Source organism: Pantherophis guttatus, chromosome 2, assembly GCF_059756535.1.
Source record: "Pantherophis guttatus breed Tessera chromosome 2, ASM5975653v1, whole genome shotgun sequence".
NCBI classification, from domain to species: Eukaryota; Metazoa; Chordata; class Lepidosauria; order Squamata; family Colubridae; genus Pantherophis; species Pantherophis guttatus.
The window spans coordinates 110,024,259-110,044,971 of NC_142064.1; the positions used below are offsets into that span (position 1 = coordinate 110,024,259).

General features: G+C 40.2%; 1 protein-coding gene across 8 annotated transcripts in view; it reads left to right on the forward strand.

The window, feature by feature from the left end:
* The window catches only part of TRPC4 (transient receptor potential cation channel subfamily C member 4), a 346,099-nt gene that overhangs the window by 136,047 nt on the left and 189,339 nt on the right, over positions 1-20,713 (forward strand). For 5 of the 8 annotated variants that reach the window (XM_087888452.1, XM_087888453.1, XM_060683367.2 and 2 more), the window contains one exon: positions 13,741-14,259. The exons of 2 other annotated variants lie outside the window; for them this stretch is intronic. In XM_087888452.1, the coding sequence (XP_087744578.1) occupies positions 13,741-14,259 (519 nt within the window). Of the gene's footprint in view, positions 1-12,854; positions 12,988-13,740; positions 14,260-20,713 lie in introns of those variants that run through there. One more of the 8 variants, XM_087888458.1, reaches the window with a different exon arrangement.

Consider the following 20,713-nt stretch of genomic DNA (forward strand, 5'->3'; position numbering starts at 1 on the left):
AATATTAAGATATATTTGGCAAGGGAAAAAAGCAAGGGTAAATTTGAAAATGCTGCAAGATTCTAAAAACAGGGTTTTGGGCTGCCAGATTGGGAGTTGTACTATCAGGCCTTGGTACTTACTTGGGTGAAAGAATGGATTGGTTTGAGGCACAAAAGATTATTGATTTTGGAGAGACATGATCTCCAATTAGGCTGACATGCATTTGTATGGTATGGAAAAAACAAAATACATAAGTATTTTCAAAGACATTACATTAGAAATGCATTATTATTACTATGGGAGAAAATTAAAGAATATCACTATTTCAAAATACCGGTCTGGCTCTCCACAATGGAGGCACTGATTCATCCAAATGTTATTGATATGGAAAATATTACTAGATATAAGGACATTTTGAATGAAAAGGGAGAACTTAAAACCAAACAGGAACTGAGTGGTCAGGGGATTGATATAGCATGGTGGTCACAAATGTAGATAAAATCTTGATATGAAAAGGATGCTAAAATGTATGGTTTCTATAAAAAACTAACAGAATTAGACCAGATATTAACAGGGACAGATGAAAAACTAATAAAGGAAATATATAGCTATTTGTTAAGTATCAAGATGGAAGATGAGCAAGTAAAGGAGACAATGATAATATGGGCTAAAATTTTGATTATCCAATAGAGTTAGATAAATGGCAGAAACTATGGGATAGAAATTATAAATTAATGATATCAACTGCATATAAAGAAAATATTTATAAAATGTTTTATAGATGGCATTTTCCACCCCCAAGATTAGCAAAGATGTTTAAGGATATGTCTGCAAAATGTTGGAAATGCCATCAGATACCTGGTTCATATTATCATATGTGGTGGACATGCCCAAAAGCAAAAAAATACTGGACGAAAATACATACATGGTTGAAAAAATGGTAAAGCAACATATTGATCTGAAACCAGAAATATTTTTGTTGGGCATTTTACGGTATAAGTACAATAAGGGGAATGCATATCTGATTTTACATATACTGACTGCAGCTAGAATTGTATTTGCATAACAATGGAAAACTGAACAGATCCCTACAGATGAAAATGTGGTTTAAAAAAACATTAGAATGTGCAGAAATGGACAGAATAACACTTACAATTAAGGAAAAGAAAGAAACTGAATACTTTATGACCTGGGATTTATTTTATCAATGGTTAGCTGATGAAAGAGCCTTGGTGGCGCAGCAGATTAAAGTGCTGTTAAGTAACACCAGCTGCCTGCAATTACTGCAAGTTCGAATCTCACCAGACTCAAGGTTGACTCAGCCTTCCATCCTTTCGAGGTAGGTAAAATGAGGACCCGGATTGTGGGGGCAATAAACTGACTTTGTATAAAAAAGAACACCACTTGGGGGGGGGGCGAAAGCCCTACTAAGCAGGTATATACAAAAAAGTATGAAGGCTATTGCTTAACGCATTGTAAGCCGCCCTGAGTCTCCGGAGAAGGGCGGCATATAAATCAAACCAATAAATAAATAATTAATTAAATAAATAAATAAATAAATAAATAAGGAAGTTAGAAACGGGGAAATGCAAGGAAAGGATCAATTAGATAAGGGAGGTATGTTAAAATGGATGTTTATTATTATTATTATTATTATTATTATTATTATTATTATTATTATTTAATCTTTGGTGAGATTCACAGGCTTTGAGGCTGGTTAATAGCTCAGCAACTCGAGCCCTAACCAAGGACCTAGGAACTGTTAAGGTATCGTCGGAGGATGTAAACTGTTCCAAGTAAGGTGGTTTTTTGTAAAGTCAAAATATTCAAGTCTGGTAAATTTAGAATTTCTAAATAGTGGGGTAGCCCTTTGGGTATTGCTCCAAGGGCTCCAATTACAATCGGGGCAACACACAATTTCTTTTTCCACAGTCGCTCAACTTCAATTTGCAAGTCCTGGTACTTTGTGATTTTTTCTTGCTGCTTATCTTCAATCCGTGCATCACCAGGTATTGCAATGTCAATGAACCATACTTTTTTCTTTTCAACTATTGTTATGTCAGGTGTCTTGTGGACCAAGTGCCTGTCAGTCTGAATCCTGAAGTCTCACAAGATCTTGAGTTTCTCATTCTCTAAAACTTTCTCAACCTGATGTTCCCAATGGTTTTTGCTGTACTCAAATCCAAACTTCTGGCACAATTTCCAGTGAATGATCTTAACAACGCAGTCATGACGTTGTAGATAGTCAGTTTGTGAAATTTTGCTGCATCCACTGATCAGGTAGTCGACTGTCTCATCTTTCTCATTACAGAGGCATCATTTGCTTTGGTGGTAACATGTTGAATTTTTGCCTTCATGCAGTTTGTGGCTAGGGCTTGTTCTTGAGCTGCCAAAATAAAGCTTTCTGTTTCTTTTTTCAGTACTCCTGATCTTAACCAGTTCCAAGTTAGTTTCTGGTCAGCTTTGCCTTCAATACTTTACAAGTATTGGCCATGCAGAGCTTTGCTTTTCCAATTTTCAGCTCACTGCTCAATTACTTCTTTCTTATATTCTGCTTTTGTTTTAGTTGTCTTTAAAAGGCCTCCTTTATTTACTTCCTTAATCATTAGTTCTTCACTTTTCTGGATGTAATCATGCAAGCTGCGTTTTTCTTCTTCCACAGTCTGCTTTACTTTATTTATTTATTTATTTATTATTTCAATTTGTATACCGCCCTACTCCCGAAGGACTCAGGGCAGTGAACAGCCATAGAATAAAACATATAAATACAAAATTTAAAATAAAGTAAAACGAAGTAAATAATTTGGCTGAAAATTTAAAACCCCAATAATTTAAAACCAAATTTAAAATTTCCATTTAAAAAGGGAAAAAAAACTTAGGTCAGGCCAGCTTGATGAAATAAGAATGTCTTGAGCGCGCGACGGAAGGTATGCAGATCCGGGATCCTCCGTATCTCCGAGGGGAGCTCGTTCCAGATAGTAGGTGCCCCCACAGAGAAGGCCGTCCCCCTGGGGACCGCCAGTCGACATTGTTTGGCCGACGGCACCCGGAGGAGCCCCTCTCTATGGGAGCGTACTGGTCGGTGGGAGGCTATTGGTGGTAGCAGGCGGTCCCATAAATAACCAGGTCCTAAACCATGGAGCGCTCTAAAGGTGATAACCAAGACCTTGAAGCGCACTTGGAAGACCACCAGGAGCCAGTGCAGCTCGCGCAGGAGAGGTGTTACATGAGAGCGCCACGTCGCTCCCATTACCACCCGCGCGGCCGCACTCTGCGCCAGTTGGAGCCTCTGAATGCTCCTCAAGGGGAGCCCCATGTAGAGAGCGTTACAATAGTCCAGACGGAAGGTGACGAGGGCATGAATGACCGTGCGTAGGGAGTCCCGATCTAGAAAAGGACGCAACTGGCGGATCAGGCGAACCTGATAAAAAATCCTCCCGGTCACGGCCGTCAAGTGCTCTTCTAAAGACAGCCGTGAATCCAGGAGGACACCCAAGTTGCGAGCCCTTTCCGTGGGGGCCAATGATTCGCCCCCAATAGTCAGCAATGGCACCAGCTGACTATATTGGGACATCGGAAACCACAGCCACTCGGTCTTGGGTGGGTTGAGTCTGAGCCTGTTTCTCCCCATCCAAATCCGTACAGCCTCCAGGCACCGGGACATCACTTCAAGGGCATCGTTGGGGTGGTCTGGGGTGGAGATGTACAGCTGGGTGTCGTCAGTGTGCTGGTGGTACTCCACCCCGAAACCACGGATGATCTCGCCCAGTGGCTTTACATAAATGTTGAACAAAAGGGGCGAGAGGACCGATCCTTGTGGCACCCCACATATAAGGGGCCTCGGGGTCGACCTCTGCCCCCCTGTCAACACAGACTGCGACCGGTCGGAGAGAAAGGAGGAGAACCACCATAGTACGGTGCCTCCCTCCTTGTAGGAGTCCTCAACCACCCTCTGCTCTTGGTAAATATAATCGGTCAACATCACTTTTAGGGTGTAAGGCATGATTCATTGTCATAAGCTTCCTTGTTTTTTTGTCCAAATTGTCTCACTCCATCTGGGTCCAGTCAATTATTCCTGCAGAGTATCGAATCACAGGTATAGCCTAGGTATTTATGGCTTTTATGATGTTTCCTCCACTCGGTTTGGACATAAATATCTTACGAATTCGCCAAATGTACTTGGCTGAAGTTAATTCCTTGACTTTATTATGCATTAAGTCAGAGGCCTCCAAAATCCTCAAGTACTTGTAGCCTTCTTCTGATTTTACTGCCTTTATCATTTCTTCATTCTCTAGTTCTATTCCATCCTCTTCTATGATCTTGCCTGCTTTGGTTGCTATTGTTGCACATTTGTCAATTCCAAACTGCATACCAATGTCTTGGCTGAATTTTTTTGTGTTTTCAATTAATAAATTCAATTCAGCTTTTGTTTTATCAAGCAGCTTCAAATCATCCATGTACATCAAGTGCGAGATTTTCAGTCCTTTCTTTGCAAGTTTGTATCCACAGTTCATCTTCTTCAAAATGATTGTCAGTGGTAGCATTGAGAGTATAAAAAGTAGGGGTGAAAGGGAATCGCCCTGGAAAATACCTCGTTTAATTTCAACTTCACCCAGTTCTTCTTCATTAGCCATAAGTTTCATTTTCTAGAGGTTCATTGAAGATTTCATGAATTTTTGTATGTTGCTGCTGATGCCAAGGATTTCCAGGCATTTCTTGATCCAGCTATGGGGAACTGAATCAAACGCTTTCTTATAGTCTATCCAAGCCATGAACAGGTCTTTTCTTTGAGTTCTTTAGGATTAGCTTGTCAATCAGCAATTGATCCTTTGTTCCTCTTGAGTTTTTGCAGCATCCTTTCTGTTCTACAGGAAGCAAGTTATTTCTTTCCAAGTATCCATAAATTTGGTTTGCAACGATACCAGTAAGAAGCTTGTATGTTGTTGGCAAACAGGTGATTGGCCTATAGTTTCCAGAGTCCTTTCCTTTTTCTTTATCTTTTTGGATCAAAAATGTCCTTCCAGTTGTTATCCATTCATCATTTTCAGGTGTTTTTAGGATCTGGTTCATTTGAGTTGCCAATCTTTTGTGCACACTTGTAAGTGCCTTTAACCAGAAGCTATGTAGCTCATCTGGTCCAAGTGCACTCCAATTCTTCACTTTTCTTGACTGTCTTTTGTTATTTTCATGTCTTCCATTTTATGCACTTTAAGAGAGTCCTCAATCTGTTTGATCCATTTTGCATTTCTGTTGTGCTTTTTGTTGTTTTCCCACAGATTCTTCCAGAATTTCAGAGCTCTCTCTTTATCAGGCTTTTCATTTGTTGTCACTCCATCTCCATTTTCTAAGCTCTTATAAAACTGGTGCTGATTTGCTCTGAACTGTGAGTTTTCCTTGAACTGAGTTACTCGGTTTTCATACCTTTTAATCTTTTCAGCGATGGCAACAACCCTCTGCTTCAGCTCTTCAATTACTACCGCAATCTCCTTATTCTTCAGATCGTATGTTGCTTCCAGGCTGCTTTTGACCTGCTTGTTCTTTAGCTGACCTTGCCTTAGGTTCTTTAAGTTGCTCAAATCTCCACATAATTTTTCACTTAGGCTTCCCCTTCTTGCCTCTTAATTCTTTTGTATTTTCAACCTCAGTTCTTTGGTGGTTATGACGGCTGCTGCATACATCAGTTGGTTTGTTTCAGCTAATGTAGTGGTTCGGATAGTTTGCACAGCCTCATTGACCTTTTTTAGTACATTTCTCAATTCTTTCCAGTTCACTTGGTTCAGCTTTGACAAACGTGTTCTTTCAGCATCTTCCATTTGATGCTTTATTTTTCCAGCTAATTGAGCACTATCTGTTGGTGTTTGTTCTTCAGTGTTTCCTTGTTCTTTATCTTCATCCATTTCAGTATCCTCTTCCTCCCTTTCTTCCTCAATTTGCTTTTGAGTCTGCAAATCATTCTTGATGTTACTCTTCTTTGTTGGTGTACTCAGACCATTAATTGCTTTCTCTTCTATTGCTATTAATTCTTCTGTAATGAAAAATTTGTGGTTTAGGATTACACATCGTTGGTCCATTAACCTTTGTTCACTGGTGTCACAGTCCATGTGGTTCATCTTCCAAACCCTATACATTTGTTTTTGAAATCCACGTTTTGCTGGCTCAGACTGATAGTAAGCTTCCATAATAGAGATGTTTTCTTCCGTAATCCAGATTTTTTGCTTTTTGGGTTTTTCTTCCAGGAGCTTGTCAGCTCCATGCCCTGGTTGCCTAGCAGAGGGAGCTGAGCCCTGTAACTCATTTTGCATAGAATGCCCAGGAGCCATAGCATCCAACGGAACCCTTGTTAATCCGGGCGACGGTTCAGCCGGCATAAATTTCATTTTTTTTGTATTCACCATGTTTGAATGGGTTGTTGTTGTTGTTGTTGTTGTTGTTATTATTATTATTATTATTATTATTATTATTACTATTACTATTACTATTACTATTATTATTATTATTTCAATACTAATGTAATTAACACTGTTGTAAATATTTTGATTACTATCTCCTAAAACTATTTGTACCCAGACTATTTAACTGAAAATGGAATTTTTATATGTTATAAAATAAAACACTTTAAGGGGGAAAAAAGTTGTCATCCGGTTGTCTGGTAACTTCACTCCTCCTCTCTCTGACCACCTGTGGGAACGTCCTTGGTTCCCAGGAGAAAGTATTTTGTTTTGACTGGTGTGATGGGAGCATAGGTTTTACTACTTCTGCTTTAGTGCTGTTGAATTGAGGGATCCTCAACAAAGCATCCAAACCTAAACCCATCCAACCACTGAAAAGGACTATGGAATGCCAGGCGGCATTTGAAAACTCAAACAACTTTTTTTTTGCTGAACTGGTGCTCAAGCACCCAGATCCTGAAAAACTGGATGCAACTATCATCCAGGTAGACACCAGTGATTAGTGGTAGGGCCTGTGCTGATGCAAGAAAATAAGCAGGGGTTTTTAGAGTTTCCAGGTTTTTGTGATCAGTCCATACCTTGCAAGGGATTTTACTGCCCTTTAAGAAATGCCTCCAGGAGAAGAGCGCCCAGCTAACAGCATAAGCAGGGGTGGGCTACTGGGGGTTCACAGGGCTTCAGGAGAATGTCTAGCTAAGATTCTGTTCAGTTCGGAGAACCCCCAAATCCCACTCCTGGCTGGCCCCGCCCACCCCTTCCCTCTTCTCCCAGGAGTCCCCACGCAGCCCATTTTGGATGCAGGTAAATGCAGGGCGTACACGGAGGCTCGGGGAAGGTGAAAAACAAGCCTACTGGAAGTTTGGAAAGGCTGGAAACAGGCCCATTTTCGGCCTCCAGGGGCCTCTGGAGCCTGGGGAGGCTGTTTTTGCCCTCCCGGAGGCTCACCAAAAGCCAATGTTGGATGCTTATCCTACGGTTGGGTAGGTAATATATAGAAAACTATGTTCTGTAACTTTAACTGCTACAAGATGACTAATTGGCTGTGCTAAGCAGACATAAAAGAAGGCAGGAAGTTCATTCACTTCTGCTCCTGCTATTAGAAGGTTGAACTGCTGAAAGGAACTGTGTCTGTGTTACTGAAGAGAACTGGAATTGTAAGCAAACTATGTTTTTGTGTTGAACTGTGATTATTTGAAGAAGTGTTATTTTTGTTTTGAGAAGCCAAGTTTGTTTTTTTTTACTACAAGTAAAGACTGTTTATTTTTCTTTAAACATTCAGAGTCTGTGAGTATCTGTGTGTTTTGCTAAGCAACGAATCTATTCGCTGTCTGGTTCATTGCACCACTTTGCAGAGGGCAGTTTTACCCTCAACACTGGTTATGGGCCCAGTACCAGAGTGTGTGTACCAGTTACAGCAATAAGAGAGTTGCGACACACATTATTGCTCCAGACGTTCTGATACGTATTTAATATCTTGGTGAGGATAGCACAAGGTCAAGCTCCCAACTTATCGCTGGTTACCTGGCTGGATGGCACCAACTACAAATCCTGGTCCACCAAGTGCAGTCTCCTGTTGCGCAAAGAAGGGCTATGGGATGTAGTGCAGAATCCACCAGATGTGACCTCCTGGAATGCTGACGATGCTGAGGATGCCAGGAAGATAGCCAAGTTCCAGAGGAAGAATGAGAGTGAATTGTGTATTATTGGTTTGTCTCTAGACGATACCCAGCTTGTTCACATCGAGGGTGAACAGTCTGCTGCAAGATGCTGGGGCAATTTGAAACATCTTTATGTTCGTGACACTGTGGGGGCACAAATTAACATTACACGAAGGTTGTTTCGCACACGACTCCGTAAGGGTGGTGACATGTTAACACACCTGAATTGCATAAAAAGCATTTTTCGAGAGCTACATCAGAAGGAGGTGTTTTTTCCCGAGCAGCAACAGGTTTATATACTGTTATCATCGCTAGATGAGAGCTACGATGACGTAGTAACATCATTTGAAGTTCTCACACAGCAGGAACTAACTTTGGCCAATGTAACCTCGCGACTACTAGAAGAGGCCAGAAGGAGAGAAGAAAGAAAACAACTAAGGGAAGAACCTGAGTCAATTAATGTAAATGTAAAGGCAAATAACCATGTATATGCTGTAAAACATTGTTTTAATTGTGGCAAGAAGGGTCATATAGCCAGGTTTTGCAGAAGGCTGAAACAAAAAACCATAGTTAAAGATAAAAAACAATGTAATGTAGCTATGTCTGATAAGAAACAGGTTAACCACTATTCGTGGGTTATTGATAGCGGGGCGTTGCTATGCATTGTCAGAACACAAAACTATTTTGTGAAAATAGTAATAATAAGGTTTCTTTAGCAAATGGGTGGAAGCTAAAGGCATGTGGTGAGGGAACGGCAATATGTCCATATGTAAAAGAAAAAATGCATATGTTATATGTTCCAAATCTAAACTTTAATTTGATTTTGGTTAGAGTATTGGTTAAGCTAAGATATACAGTAACGTTTAGAACCAATGAAATGTTTAATTGAAAAAGGTGAAACCAAGATTACTGGAAAACTGAAAGATGGTTTATATATATTATCTAGTAACCATGTTACAAATGTTGTATACTCAAATGTCAAACCACATGATGAATGTGTTCACTTGCTTCACAGACGTATGGGGCATATCAGTTTTAAGATGTTACAGAAAACTGTAAAATTAGTTGATGGGTTGAAGTTGAAACCATGTAACCAGTATTTAAATTGCAATATTTGTAATCAGCAGAAAAGTAGAACAATCCCTGCTAATAGGTTTGACGGGTTTAAAATGAAGAGACCACTGGAAGTGGTATTTGCTGATTTAATAGGGCCAATGAAAGCTAGTTTGGGGGGTGTTTCCTATGTTCTCAGTATAGTTGACCATTATTCCAGATATGGTTTTTGCTACCTATTGAAGACTAAGGTAGATACTTTTCGGTATTTTGTTCAATGGATTAAGTTTGTGGAGAGAAAAACAAATAAAAATATAGTTACCATTGTAACTGACAATGGTACTGAGTTTGTAAACACAAGGTTTAAATCAATGTTAGATAATGCTGGTATAAAGCACAAATATTCAGCTCCATATAGACCACAACGTAACTCATATGTTGAAAGGAGAGGACAAACCCTATAAGCAATGATGAGATCAATGTTAGCTGATGCAGGTTTACCGGCTAATTTATGGGGAGAAGCAATTATGTGTGCAAATACACTCTTAAACAACACCATAAATACAACCACTAACAAAATTCCATATACCATATGGCATGGAAGGAAGCCAGATTTGAGCTACATACACACATTTGGATCACCTGCATGGGTACATATTCCAGTGCAGTTAAGGCGTAAGGGCCAGAGTAGGGCACAACAATTAATATTTGTTGGTTACAATTCAAACCACAGGTCCTACAGATTTTGGGTAAAAGGAACAGCAATGGTAGTTAACAGTGCAAATGCCAGGTTTATGGAGCATGTAGGGTGGAATAAATTAGGTACGGAAAATGAGGTTATCATTGAAACTCAGACTGAAGCTACCAATGAAATGCCAGAAATCCAGAGCAAAGAGGTAGAGAAAGACGTAGTACAGGAAGAGGTAAAGGTGGAGAGGCAATCTGTAAGTCCTGAACTCCCAAGAAGGTTGAGTAGAATAACAAGATCACTTGATAGGTATCAGGCAACTACAGTCTATCAAGTAAATAAAGTCCCTACTACATTTAATGAGTTGACCACGTTTCCACCTGAAGACCAGAAAGTGTGGAGAGGTGCAATGACTAAAGAACTACAATCTTTGCAGAATTTGAAAGTGTATGAGTCTGTAAAAATTCCAAAAGGGGAAACTATACTCGGTAGTAAGTGGGTATATAAATTAAAGACTGGGATAGATGGGATACCAATATATAAAGCTAGGCTGGTAGCTCAAGGATTTAATCAGTCTCCTAATGATTATGATGAGGTATTCGGTCCAAGTTTAAAAGCCATTACATTAAGAGCAGCGTTGGTATAGGCAGCTAGAAATAAATATATAGTTAACCATTTAGATGTAGAGACCGCATCTCTGCATGCACCATTACAGCATGAAATTTATTTAAAGAAACCCTCAGGATTTGAGGAAAATGGGAAGGCTGACTGTTGGTTATTAAAGAAAAGTCTGTATGGGTTAAAACAGTCAGGTTATAATGGAACCAGTGCATTGTAAAAACATTGAAGAATATCAGATTTAAAGCAGGATTAGCAGTTCCATGTTTATTTAAAATGGAAAGGGATGGTATAGTATCATTATTACTTCTTTTTACAGACGATATAGCTCTGATTACAAAGAATGAGCAAGAGGCCAACAGGATTGTTGATGAATTAAAAGCTCATGTCAGGATTAAAAATCTAGGGGAGATACAACAATACCTAGGTGTAAGGATCGAAAAAACTAGGGGAGGATTTAAATTATCCCAAACTGATAAAATTAATAATCTATTAAAACAGTTCAGAATGGAATTGTGTAAACCATCAAAGACACCTATGGTTCAAGATTATTGCAACACTGATGTGAAAAGTCCGTTGTTTGATAAAGGGATATACCAATCGTTGATTGGCAGTTTATCATACATTAGCAATTGGTCTAGACCCGATATTTCTTATAGCGTGAACCAATTAGCTAGATTCAACATGGAACCTACAGAAAGACACTGGCAAGGAGCAAAACGTATTCTTAGATATCTAAAATATACCATGCATCATGCATTATATCTACAACCATCAGAAGAATTGCATGTAACCGCTTATGCAGATGCTAATTTCGCAACAGATGTGAATACAAGAAAATCAACCTCAGGAATCACTGTATTTCTGGGAAAATCTTTGATATGGTGGCATTCAATAAAACAGAAGCATTTCAGTGTGTCTACAATGGAAGCAGAGTTTTCTTGTTTATCTTTGTTATGTACGGATTTGATCAGTATTAAGCAGCTGATGCTAGATTTAGGAATAGATATACAAGATCCTATAATAGTATACGAAGATAATCAGGCAGTGATAAAAATGGCGACAAATACAGCTGTAAAGACTAGAACAAAACATACAGATCTTCGGTATCTCAATGTAAGAGAATGTATAATGAACAAGATGATAGAACTTGTATATTGTGCATCAGAAGACAATGTGGCTGATCATTTCACAAAAGCACAGGGAAGTAGGAAATATATAGATACATGTGAACAGTATGGTTTAAGATTGTAAATATATTAGTCTACCCAAAGGGGAGAATGTTGGATGCTTATCCTACAGTTGGGTAGGTAATATATAGAAAACTATGTTCTGTAACTTTAACTGCTACAAGATGACTAATTGGCTGTGCTAAGCAGACATAAAAGAAGGCAGGACGTTCATTCACTTCTGCTCCTGCTATTAGAAGGTTGAACTGCTGAAAGGAACTGTGTCTGTGTTACTGAAGAGAACTGGAATTGTAAGCAAACTATGTTTTTGTGTTGAACCGTGATTATTTGAAGAAGTGTTATCTTTGTTTTGAGAAGCCAAGTTTGTTTTTTTTACTACAAGTAAAGACTGTTTATTTTTCTTTAAACGTTCAGAGTCTGTGAGTATCTGTGTGTTTTGCTAAGCAATGTATCTATTCGCTGTCTGGTTCGTTGCACCACTTTGCAGAGGGCAGTTTTACCCTCAACAGCCTCCAAAGCCTGGGGAGGGCAAAATCCCCCCCCCCCACCGCCATGGTGCAGGAGGCCAACTAGGCCATGCCCACCATGGCCATGCCCACCTAGCAACTGGGCAGAGAATCCCTTGCTAAAATTTTTGAAGCCCACCCCTGACCATAAGCCTCTTTCTCCCATGTGACCCAGCATTGTTGGGTTGCAACTGTCCTGCTCATTTTCTTGCATCAGCACAAGCCCTACCAATACATCACTGGTGTCTACCTGGATGACAGTTGCATCCAGTTTTTCAGGATCTGGGTGCTTGAGCACCAGTTCAGCAAAAAGAAGTTGTCTGAGTTTTTCAAATGCCGCCTGGCACTCCATAGTCTATTTCAGTGGTTGGATGGCTTTAGGCTTGTCCCTGCCCTTTGTTTTCATACATGTAACATAGGAAGTTCATAATGGGAAGTGCTATCTGCACAAAAGAAGGGATGAACTGTCTGTAGAACTTGGTGAACCCTAGGAAGCTTTATAGGTGCTTCCTGGTGCATGGTGGTGCCCATTCCAGCACTGCTCATACTTTTTTCTGGATCCATTTCAATTCCTTCATGGGAGATTCGATAGCCCAGATAGTCAATCTTGTCCTGGTGGAACTCACATTTGGACAATTTGGCATACAACTGAGCAGCCTGGAGCTTCTGTAGAACAGCTCTGACCACCTTCATGTACTTGGCTTTTATTTACAGGTGTTCATGCAGGACCTCATTAATCAACTGCATAAATACTGTGGGTGCTCCCTGCAGCCCAAAGAGAAGCACTCTAAACTGAAGTGCACAGCAGCACTGGGCAAGTGGGAATGAGAAAAAATTACCAAGGTAATTCCCAGAGTTACTGGGAGTTAGGTGGCATATACATGTAACATAGGAAGATAATTTGAGACTAACTGCACTATATATCATAACAATTTGTTAAACTCCAAACACATCTGTTGGGAAAATGAACCGGGTGCTTAAAAAAAAAGCTTTAAGGTAAGTAAAATAACTTTCCTCAAATTCTTTCTCACCTTTCCCCAAACATCCTTAGCCTCCTTGCATGGGGCCGAATCAAAAGTTTGGATGAAGCCCACTTCCCTCACATTTTATATATTCTTTCTAAGTCTCTCAATTTCATTTTTGCAGCCAGCAATACAGTGAAAACTCTCATTTGATTTCCCCTCCCCAAGGGATTATACAGTTAAGCCTTGTTTCATGACTACAATTGGGAATGGCAACTTGGTACCTAAATGAAACTGCAACTATGCTTATTATCTTACTACAACTTTCTTTTGCTTTATGGACCTGTAAAGATTATAAATGCAAGGATTGGTTGAAAAATTAACTTTTTCATCACCGTTGCAACTGCAGATAATTGCTACAAAAGGACTACCTGTATTTTATTTTATTTTATTTTATTTTATTTTATTTTATTTTATTTTATTTTATTTTATTTTATTTTATTTTATTTTATTATTTTATTTTATTTTATTTTATTTTATTTTATTTTATTTTATTTTATTTTATTTTATTCTGTAAATATGTCATTATATATAGGATGAATGAATGAATAGTATTCCTTTCCCACCCCCACAGGTACCACCCACGTTACTGGATACACAGTTCTCTGAATTTACACCAGATATAACACCCATTATCTTGGCTGCCCATACAAACAATTATGAGATCATAAAACTTTTAGTTCAGAAAGGTGTGTCTGTTCCCAGACCACATGAAGTTCGCTGTAACTGTGTGGAATGTGTCTCCAGTTCAGATGTGGATAGCCTTCGCCATTCCCGATCCAGACTAAATATCTACAAGGCTCTTGCAAGCCCATCTTTAATTGCTCTATCAAGTGAGGACCCATTTCTTACAGCATTCCAGTTAAGTTGGGAACTTCAAGAACTGAGCAAAGTGGAAAACGAGTTTAAATCAGAATATGAAGAATTGTCACAACAGTGCAAGCAGTTTGCAAAAGATTTGTTGGATCAGACTCGAAGTTCAAGAGAATTGGAAATTATTCTTAATTACAGAGATGATAACAGTCTACTAGAAGAGCAGAGTGAAAATGATTTGGCAAGATTAAAACTGGCAATTAAATACCGTCAAAAAGAGGTAGGTATAAAATGTTAGTGGATTTTATTACAATAATGAGTGAGATAACATGCTTCCTAAATAAGACCAAATGCAGTTCAGATCTTCTGTTCTTCATTATTTCATTATCTTTCACTTTTTAATTAACATTTTAGGTTATTAGGGTCTAATGGGCACTGAAATATTGCAAAAGTTGTTGTGAGGAAAACAGGAGGAAGGTGCGTTAGATATGTTTCCTGCCTTGAGTTAGCCCCATGTGGATACCTTTCATTTTCTATAACTATAAGCAGAAAACCTCATCTCTTAGATGAGGATAAATATTTATTTATTTTAATTATTTATTTAGTTTGTCAAGCGTGTATCAGAAAAACAAGTATAAGTATGAACATAACATATAAACATATAGGTAAAAACAGGCATAAATATATACATAATAAATGAGTACGAATAAATGGGAACAGTAGGACAGGGACGGTAGGCACGCTGGTGCTCTTATGCACACCCCCTTACAGACCTCTTAGGAATGGAGTGAGGTCCATGGTAGACAGTTTAAGGTTAAATTTTTGGGGGTTTGAGGATGTAACAACAGAGTCAGGTAGTGAGTTCCAGGCATTGACCACTCTGTTGATGAAGTCGTATTTTCTGCAATCAAGTTTGGAGCAGTTTACTTTTGAGTTTGTATCTATTGTTTGCCCATATATTATTGTGGTTGAAACTGAAGTAGTCATTGACAGGTAGGACATTGTAGCAGACAATTTTGTGTAGTAAGCTTAGGTCAGACCGTAGGCAGCATAGTTTTAGGTTGTCTAGGTCCAAAATTTCAAGACTGGTGGCATACGGTATTCTATTGCGAACAAAGGAGTGGAGTATGCTTCTCATGAAATACCTCTGGACTTGCTCAATTCTATTAATGTCTGTTATACAGTGTGGATTCCAGGCAGATGAGCTGTATTTGAGAATTGATCTGGCAAAGGTTTTGCATGCCCTGGTTTGCAGTACAATATTACTGGAGAAGAAGCTTTGCAAGATTAGGTTAACAACTCTTAATGCCTTTTTGGCAATGCTGTTGTTACTGTGAGCTCTGGGGCTTAGATCTTTTGAAATGAGTACTCCTAGGTCCTTGACAGAGTGAGGGTCATCTACGAGGTCGTATCTGCCCAGTTTGTATTTAGTGTTGTGATTTTTGTTGCCAATATGTAAGACAGAGCATTTGTTGGTTGAGATTTGAAGTTGCCAATTGTTCGACAATTCTGACACATAGTCAAGGTCGCTTTGTAGGGCAGCAGTATTGTCAGTGGTGTTAAATAGTTTTACATCATCAGCAAAGAGGACGCAGTTGCTTATAATATGATTGCAAAGGTCATTTATGTAAATTAGAAAGAGAGTAGGTCCTAGAACGCTGCCTTGGGGGGCATCGCTGTTAATTGGTGCAGGGTTTGATAGGGCAGTTCTTATTTTGAGTACTTGTTGCCTGTTTGACAGGTATGCAGCTATCCATTTGTGCAGTGATCCAGAAATGCCATAAGAGTGTAGTTTTAACAGTAGTTTGTTCAAAGGCTTTGCAGAAGTCTATGTAAATTGCGTCTATTGCTTTACCCTGGTCGAGTTGTGTAGTCCAAATGTTTCTGCAATGTAGGAGTTGTAGATTACAGGACAATTTTTTCCTGAGACCAAACTGGAGAGAAGGTTGTTTTTCTTTAAGTAGAAGGTAATGGATTGGTTGATGGTTGATTCCATGACTTTGCAGGTGACACAACATAATGAGATTTGTCTGTAATTTTCAACTAGGCTGGAGTCTCCCTTTTTGAAGATAGGAATGACTGTGGCTAATTTATTTATTTGTTTATTTTCTTAGATTTCTATGCCGCCCTTCTCCCGTAGGACTTGGGGCAGCTCACAGAATAAAAAACGTATAATGACCATAGGTCAGGCAAAGAGCTGGTTCTAAAAGATATCTCGTAGATTGTGTTTAGTGATTCAGCTATGGCAGTGGAAAGCTTTTTCAAGAAGTATGCACATAATCCATCAGGGCCAATAGATAGAGATGGTTATAGTTTGCCTAGTGCCTTTTCAATGTTATCTTCTGTAATATCAATTTGTAGCAGATCGTTGCAATTAGTTGTGGTATGATTAGGAAATGTGGGGCATGAGCTATTGCTGTTGATAAAGACTGAATGAAAAATGTATTGAAAAGATTGGCCTTAATGGCTTCATCATTACAGTCTTTCCCATTAGGCCCTTTTAGGGGTGGCATGGTTTTCGAGTCTTTAAGTTTGGTATTTATGAAATTATAGAAGGTGCGGGTGGATTTTATGTAACAGTTTTTCCTTTCATTTGCAGTAGTAATTGGTGCATTTTGCCTTTATCTGATGGCATAAGATTTTGTAATGGCTTTTTAGCTACATAGCCAGTTTTGTTTTTCCTTTTGTTTGCCATAGTAATTGGTACATTTTGCCTTTATCTGATAGCATAAGGTTTGTAGTGGCTTTTTAGCTACATAGCCAGTTTTGTTTTTTCGCCAAAGAGATTTTTTTTTTGATTGGAGCTTCCTTATTGTTATGGATAAATTGTTTTTTCTGGCTTTGGTACATATAGCTTAATGACTCTTTTGACTTCGAGCAAAAAAATTTTATAATTGTCTTCAGCAGTATTACAGCCTGTGAGTAGAATATGCCAATCAAGAGATGAGAAGTCGGCAGCTATGAGAACATAGTTGGCTTTTTTAAAGTTATAATTTGGAGTCCCGTCATTATGACCTTCTTTGCAGGGACATATATTTCCATCATTTATTCCTTGTCTGGCCTTCAGGTGCTTTAGAAAATAGCTTGACCCACTCCTCTCTGTGGCAGCCCCTCAAATATTGGAACACTGCTATCATGTCTCCCCTGGCCCTTCTCTTCACTAGACTAGCCATGCCCAGTTCCTGTAACCGTTCTTCATATGTTTTAGTCAGTGGTGATGGGATTCAATTTTTTTAACAACCGGTTCTGTGGGCGTGGCTTATTTGGGTGGGCATGGCTTGGTGGTCATGTGACCGGGTGGGTGTGGCTAGCTGATCATGTGACCAGGTGGCCATGGATATGTGTATAGGGACTACTCAGAGGGCTGAAAAAAGTCATTTCTGACTGGTCCTCACACTTATGACCATCCTCACATTTATGCCTGTTGCAGCATTCTTAACAACCATGTCAGTCATTTCACCAGTACTTCTCTTCACCATGGTGACAAGATAGGGTGAAAAATGTAAAATGTGAGGACAGTCGTAAGTGCGATGACCGGTCAAAAATAACTTTTTCAGCCCTCTGAGTAGTCCATATGCACAAAAGGGCTACCCAGAGAGCTGAAAAAAGTGATTTCTGACAGGTCCTCACGCTTTTGACCAGTCCTCGCACTTATGAAAAAAACAGTTTTCGACCAAAAGTCAGAAAGGGTATGTAAACTCACGTTTGAATGTCAATCTTTCTAGCTAGCCAATAAGCCTTGCTGAATGTCACTCATCTTGGTTCCTTGTCATTAAAAGTTTCTGCTTCGTTATTCAATTATTTCTTCAAAGTGCTGACCATTGCACCCTGGCTGGAAGAACTCCAACAGGGGAGTATTTCCTCCCAACAGCAGTGTAAAAAGTTTAAAACAACTCTTCCCCTTTAAGAAAGTCAACCAAAAAACCCTCCGAGAACCTCCGGAACCGGAAGCGACAGTAAGTCTAGGCGTACTGCGGGAGAGGCAGTTTCTGTAAGCAGGCAATAAAGATTAGGCTAGGAAACAACACCGAATGTTGTAATTCCTAACAGGATTAACCCTGTAAAGTGGGAAAAAAAACAAAAGGAGCTTTCTTTTAACAACCGGTTCTCCAAACCGCTTAACCACTTAACAACCGGTTCTACCGAACTGGTGCGAACCGGTAGAATCCCACCACTGGTTTTAGTCTCCAGTTCCCTAATCATCCTGGTTGCTCTCCTCTGCACTTTTTCCATAGTCTCAACATCTTTTTTATAGTGTGGTGACCAAAACTGGATGCAGTACTCTAGGTGTAGTCTTACTAGGGCTTTATAGAGTGGTATTAGTTCCTCACTTGATTTTGATTGTATACCTCTGTTAATGCAATTTAGGATTGCATTGGCTTTTTTGGCTGCCACTGCACACTGTTGGCTCATATTTAGCTCGTTGCCCACTAGGAGTCTTTCCTCTCACAGTCACTGCTACTGAGCCTTCTTTCATCCAGTTTATATGTGTGCTTTTGGTTTTTCTTACCTAAGTGTAAGACTTTACTTTTCTCTACATTGAATTTCATTTTGTTAGATGGGGACCAGTGTTCAAGTCTGTCAAGATCTTTCTGGATCTTAAGCCAGGGCAGGGTGGGCAATTGTGGCTCTTTTACAACCTGTGGACTTCTGGATGGGGAGGAACAGGCTCAGACTCAACCCCTCCAAGACCAAGTGGCTGTGGCTTCCGGCACCCGATATAGTCAGCAGGTGCCATCGCTGACTATTGGGGGTGAATCTTTGCCCCCCACGGAGAGGGCTCGCAATCTGGGTGTCCTCCTGGACGCGCGGCTGTCTTTAGAAGAGCATATGACGGCCGTGGCCAGGGGGGCCTTTTATCAGGTTCGCCTGATTCGCCAGTTGCAGCCCTTTCTGGATCGGGACGCCCTGCGCACGGTCACTCATGCCCTTGTTACTTCCCAGTTGGACTATTGTAATGCTCTCTACATGGGGCTCCCCTTGAAGAGCACTCGGAGGCTCCAACTGGTCCAGAATGCGGCCGCGCGGGTGGTTATGCAACGGGTTGCACCCATGTGACACCCCTCCTGCGTGAGCTGCACTGGCTCCCAGTGGTCTTCCAGGTGCGATTCAAGGTGTTGGTTACCACCTTTAAAGCGCTTCATGGCATAGGACCCGGGTACCTCCGAGACCGTCTTCTGCCACCAATAGCCTCCCACCGACGAGTTCGCTCCCACAGAGAGGGTCTCCTCAGGGTGCCATCGGCCAAGTTATGTCGGCTGGCGACACCCAGGGGGAGGGCCTTCTCTGTGGGAGCCCCAGCCCTGTGGAACGAACTGCCCCCGGAAATTCGTAAGATCTCCGACCTCCGGGTGTTTCGCTGCGCACTGAAGACCCTGTTGTTCCGCCAGGCCGGACTATCAACACAATAGTTTTAAATTGGGGTATTTAAATTTTTGGGGTTTTAAATCTGAGCCAATTTATTTAATTATTTTAAATTTTACATTGTTGTTTTGTCTGTGTTTTTAAATAGGCTGTACACCGCCCTGAGTCCTTCGGGAGAAGGGCGGTATAGAAATAAAATTATTATTATTATTATTATTATTATTATTATTATTATTATTATTATTATTATTATTATTATTAAACAGGTTGTAAAAGAGCCACAATTGCCCACCCCTATTCTAGGGTATCACTAGAACTATAACTTATTTAATATCATCTGCAAATTTGGTAAATTTCCCTTCCATTCCTTCATCTAAATTGTTTATGAAGATATTGAAGAGTACTGGGCCTAAGATGGAACCTTGTGGTACCCCACTGCTTACTTCTCTCCATGTAGACTTAGACCCATTAAGGACTACTCGTTAAGTATGGTTTGTCAGTCAGTTGCAAATCCATCTGATGGTGAAGCTGTCTATCCCACTTTTTTCTAACTTACGAAGAAGTAGGTCGTTGTTCTTGAACTCTGGGTCGTCGCAGATAACGTGTGTGTGTGTGTGTGTGTGTGTGTGTGTGTGTGTGTGTGTGACCTGCATGTGTGTGTGTGTGTGAATATATATATGCAAAAAATTAAAATCTCAGGTGTTTTCCCACGTCATTGTAAATAAGTTGGTTAAAATATTTAAAATCCTGGTTAAAATCCCATCTTAAATATTAGACATATATATATATATATGTCTTTGGTTATTTGGGTTTTCTCCAGCGTAAAATTGGAAGTGTCTTGGAGACGTTTCGACGAAGTCTCATTTGTCATCTTCAGGCTGGTGTTTTCGGCTTCGTGCTTCTAGCAGCAATGTGTGGTCTCAGCTATTTCTTCCTTTTAACTGCCAGTGGGGGTGTGAACTGATTGGGTGGGAGCTTGGCTGTTTTCTGATTGGGTGGAGGTGTGTTCTGATTGGTTGGGGGCTTGTCTGTGCTCTGATTGGATGGGGGGTTGGCTGTGCTCTGATTGGATGGGGGTGTGTTCTATTTGGGTGGGGGCTTGGTTGTGCTCGGGTTAGTCTGAGTTGCAGGGGGATTTGAGCTGGTGAGCTGCGTTGCTGTTGTTTAGCTTCGCGTTCGTGGTCGTGCCACATCTTCATGGTGGGTGTCAGTTTGCTTCATGTATGGATTGGAGGGGTTTAAAGTGGCTAATGATGCAGCTGTGGTCTGGCTTCTGGTTTGTGGTTGTGCCTCATCGGTGTGGGTTTGCTTTTTGCGTAGATGTGTGGTGGTGACATCCTGTGTGGTTTTCGTGAGTGTAGGTCTGGTTT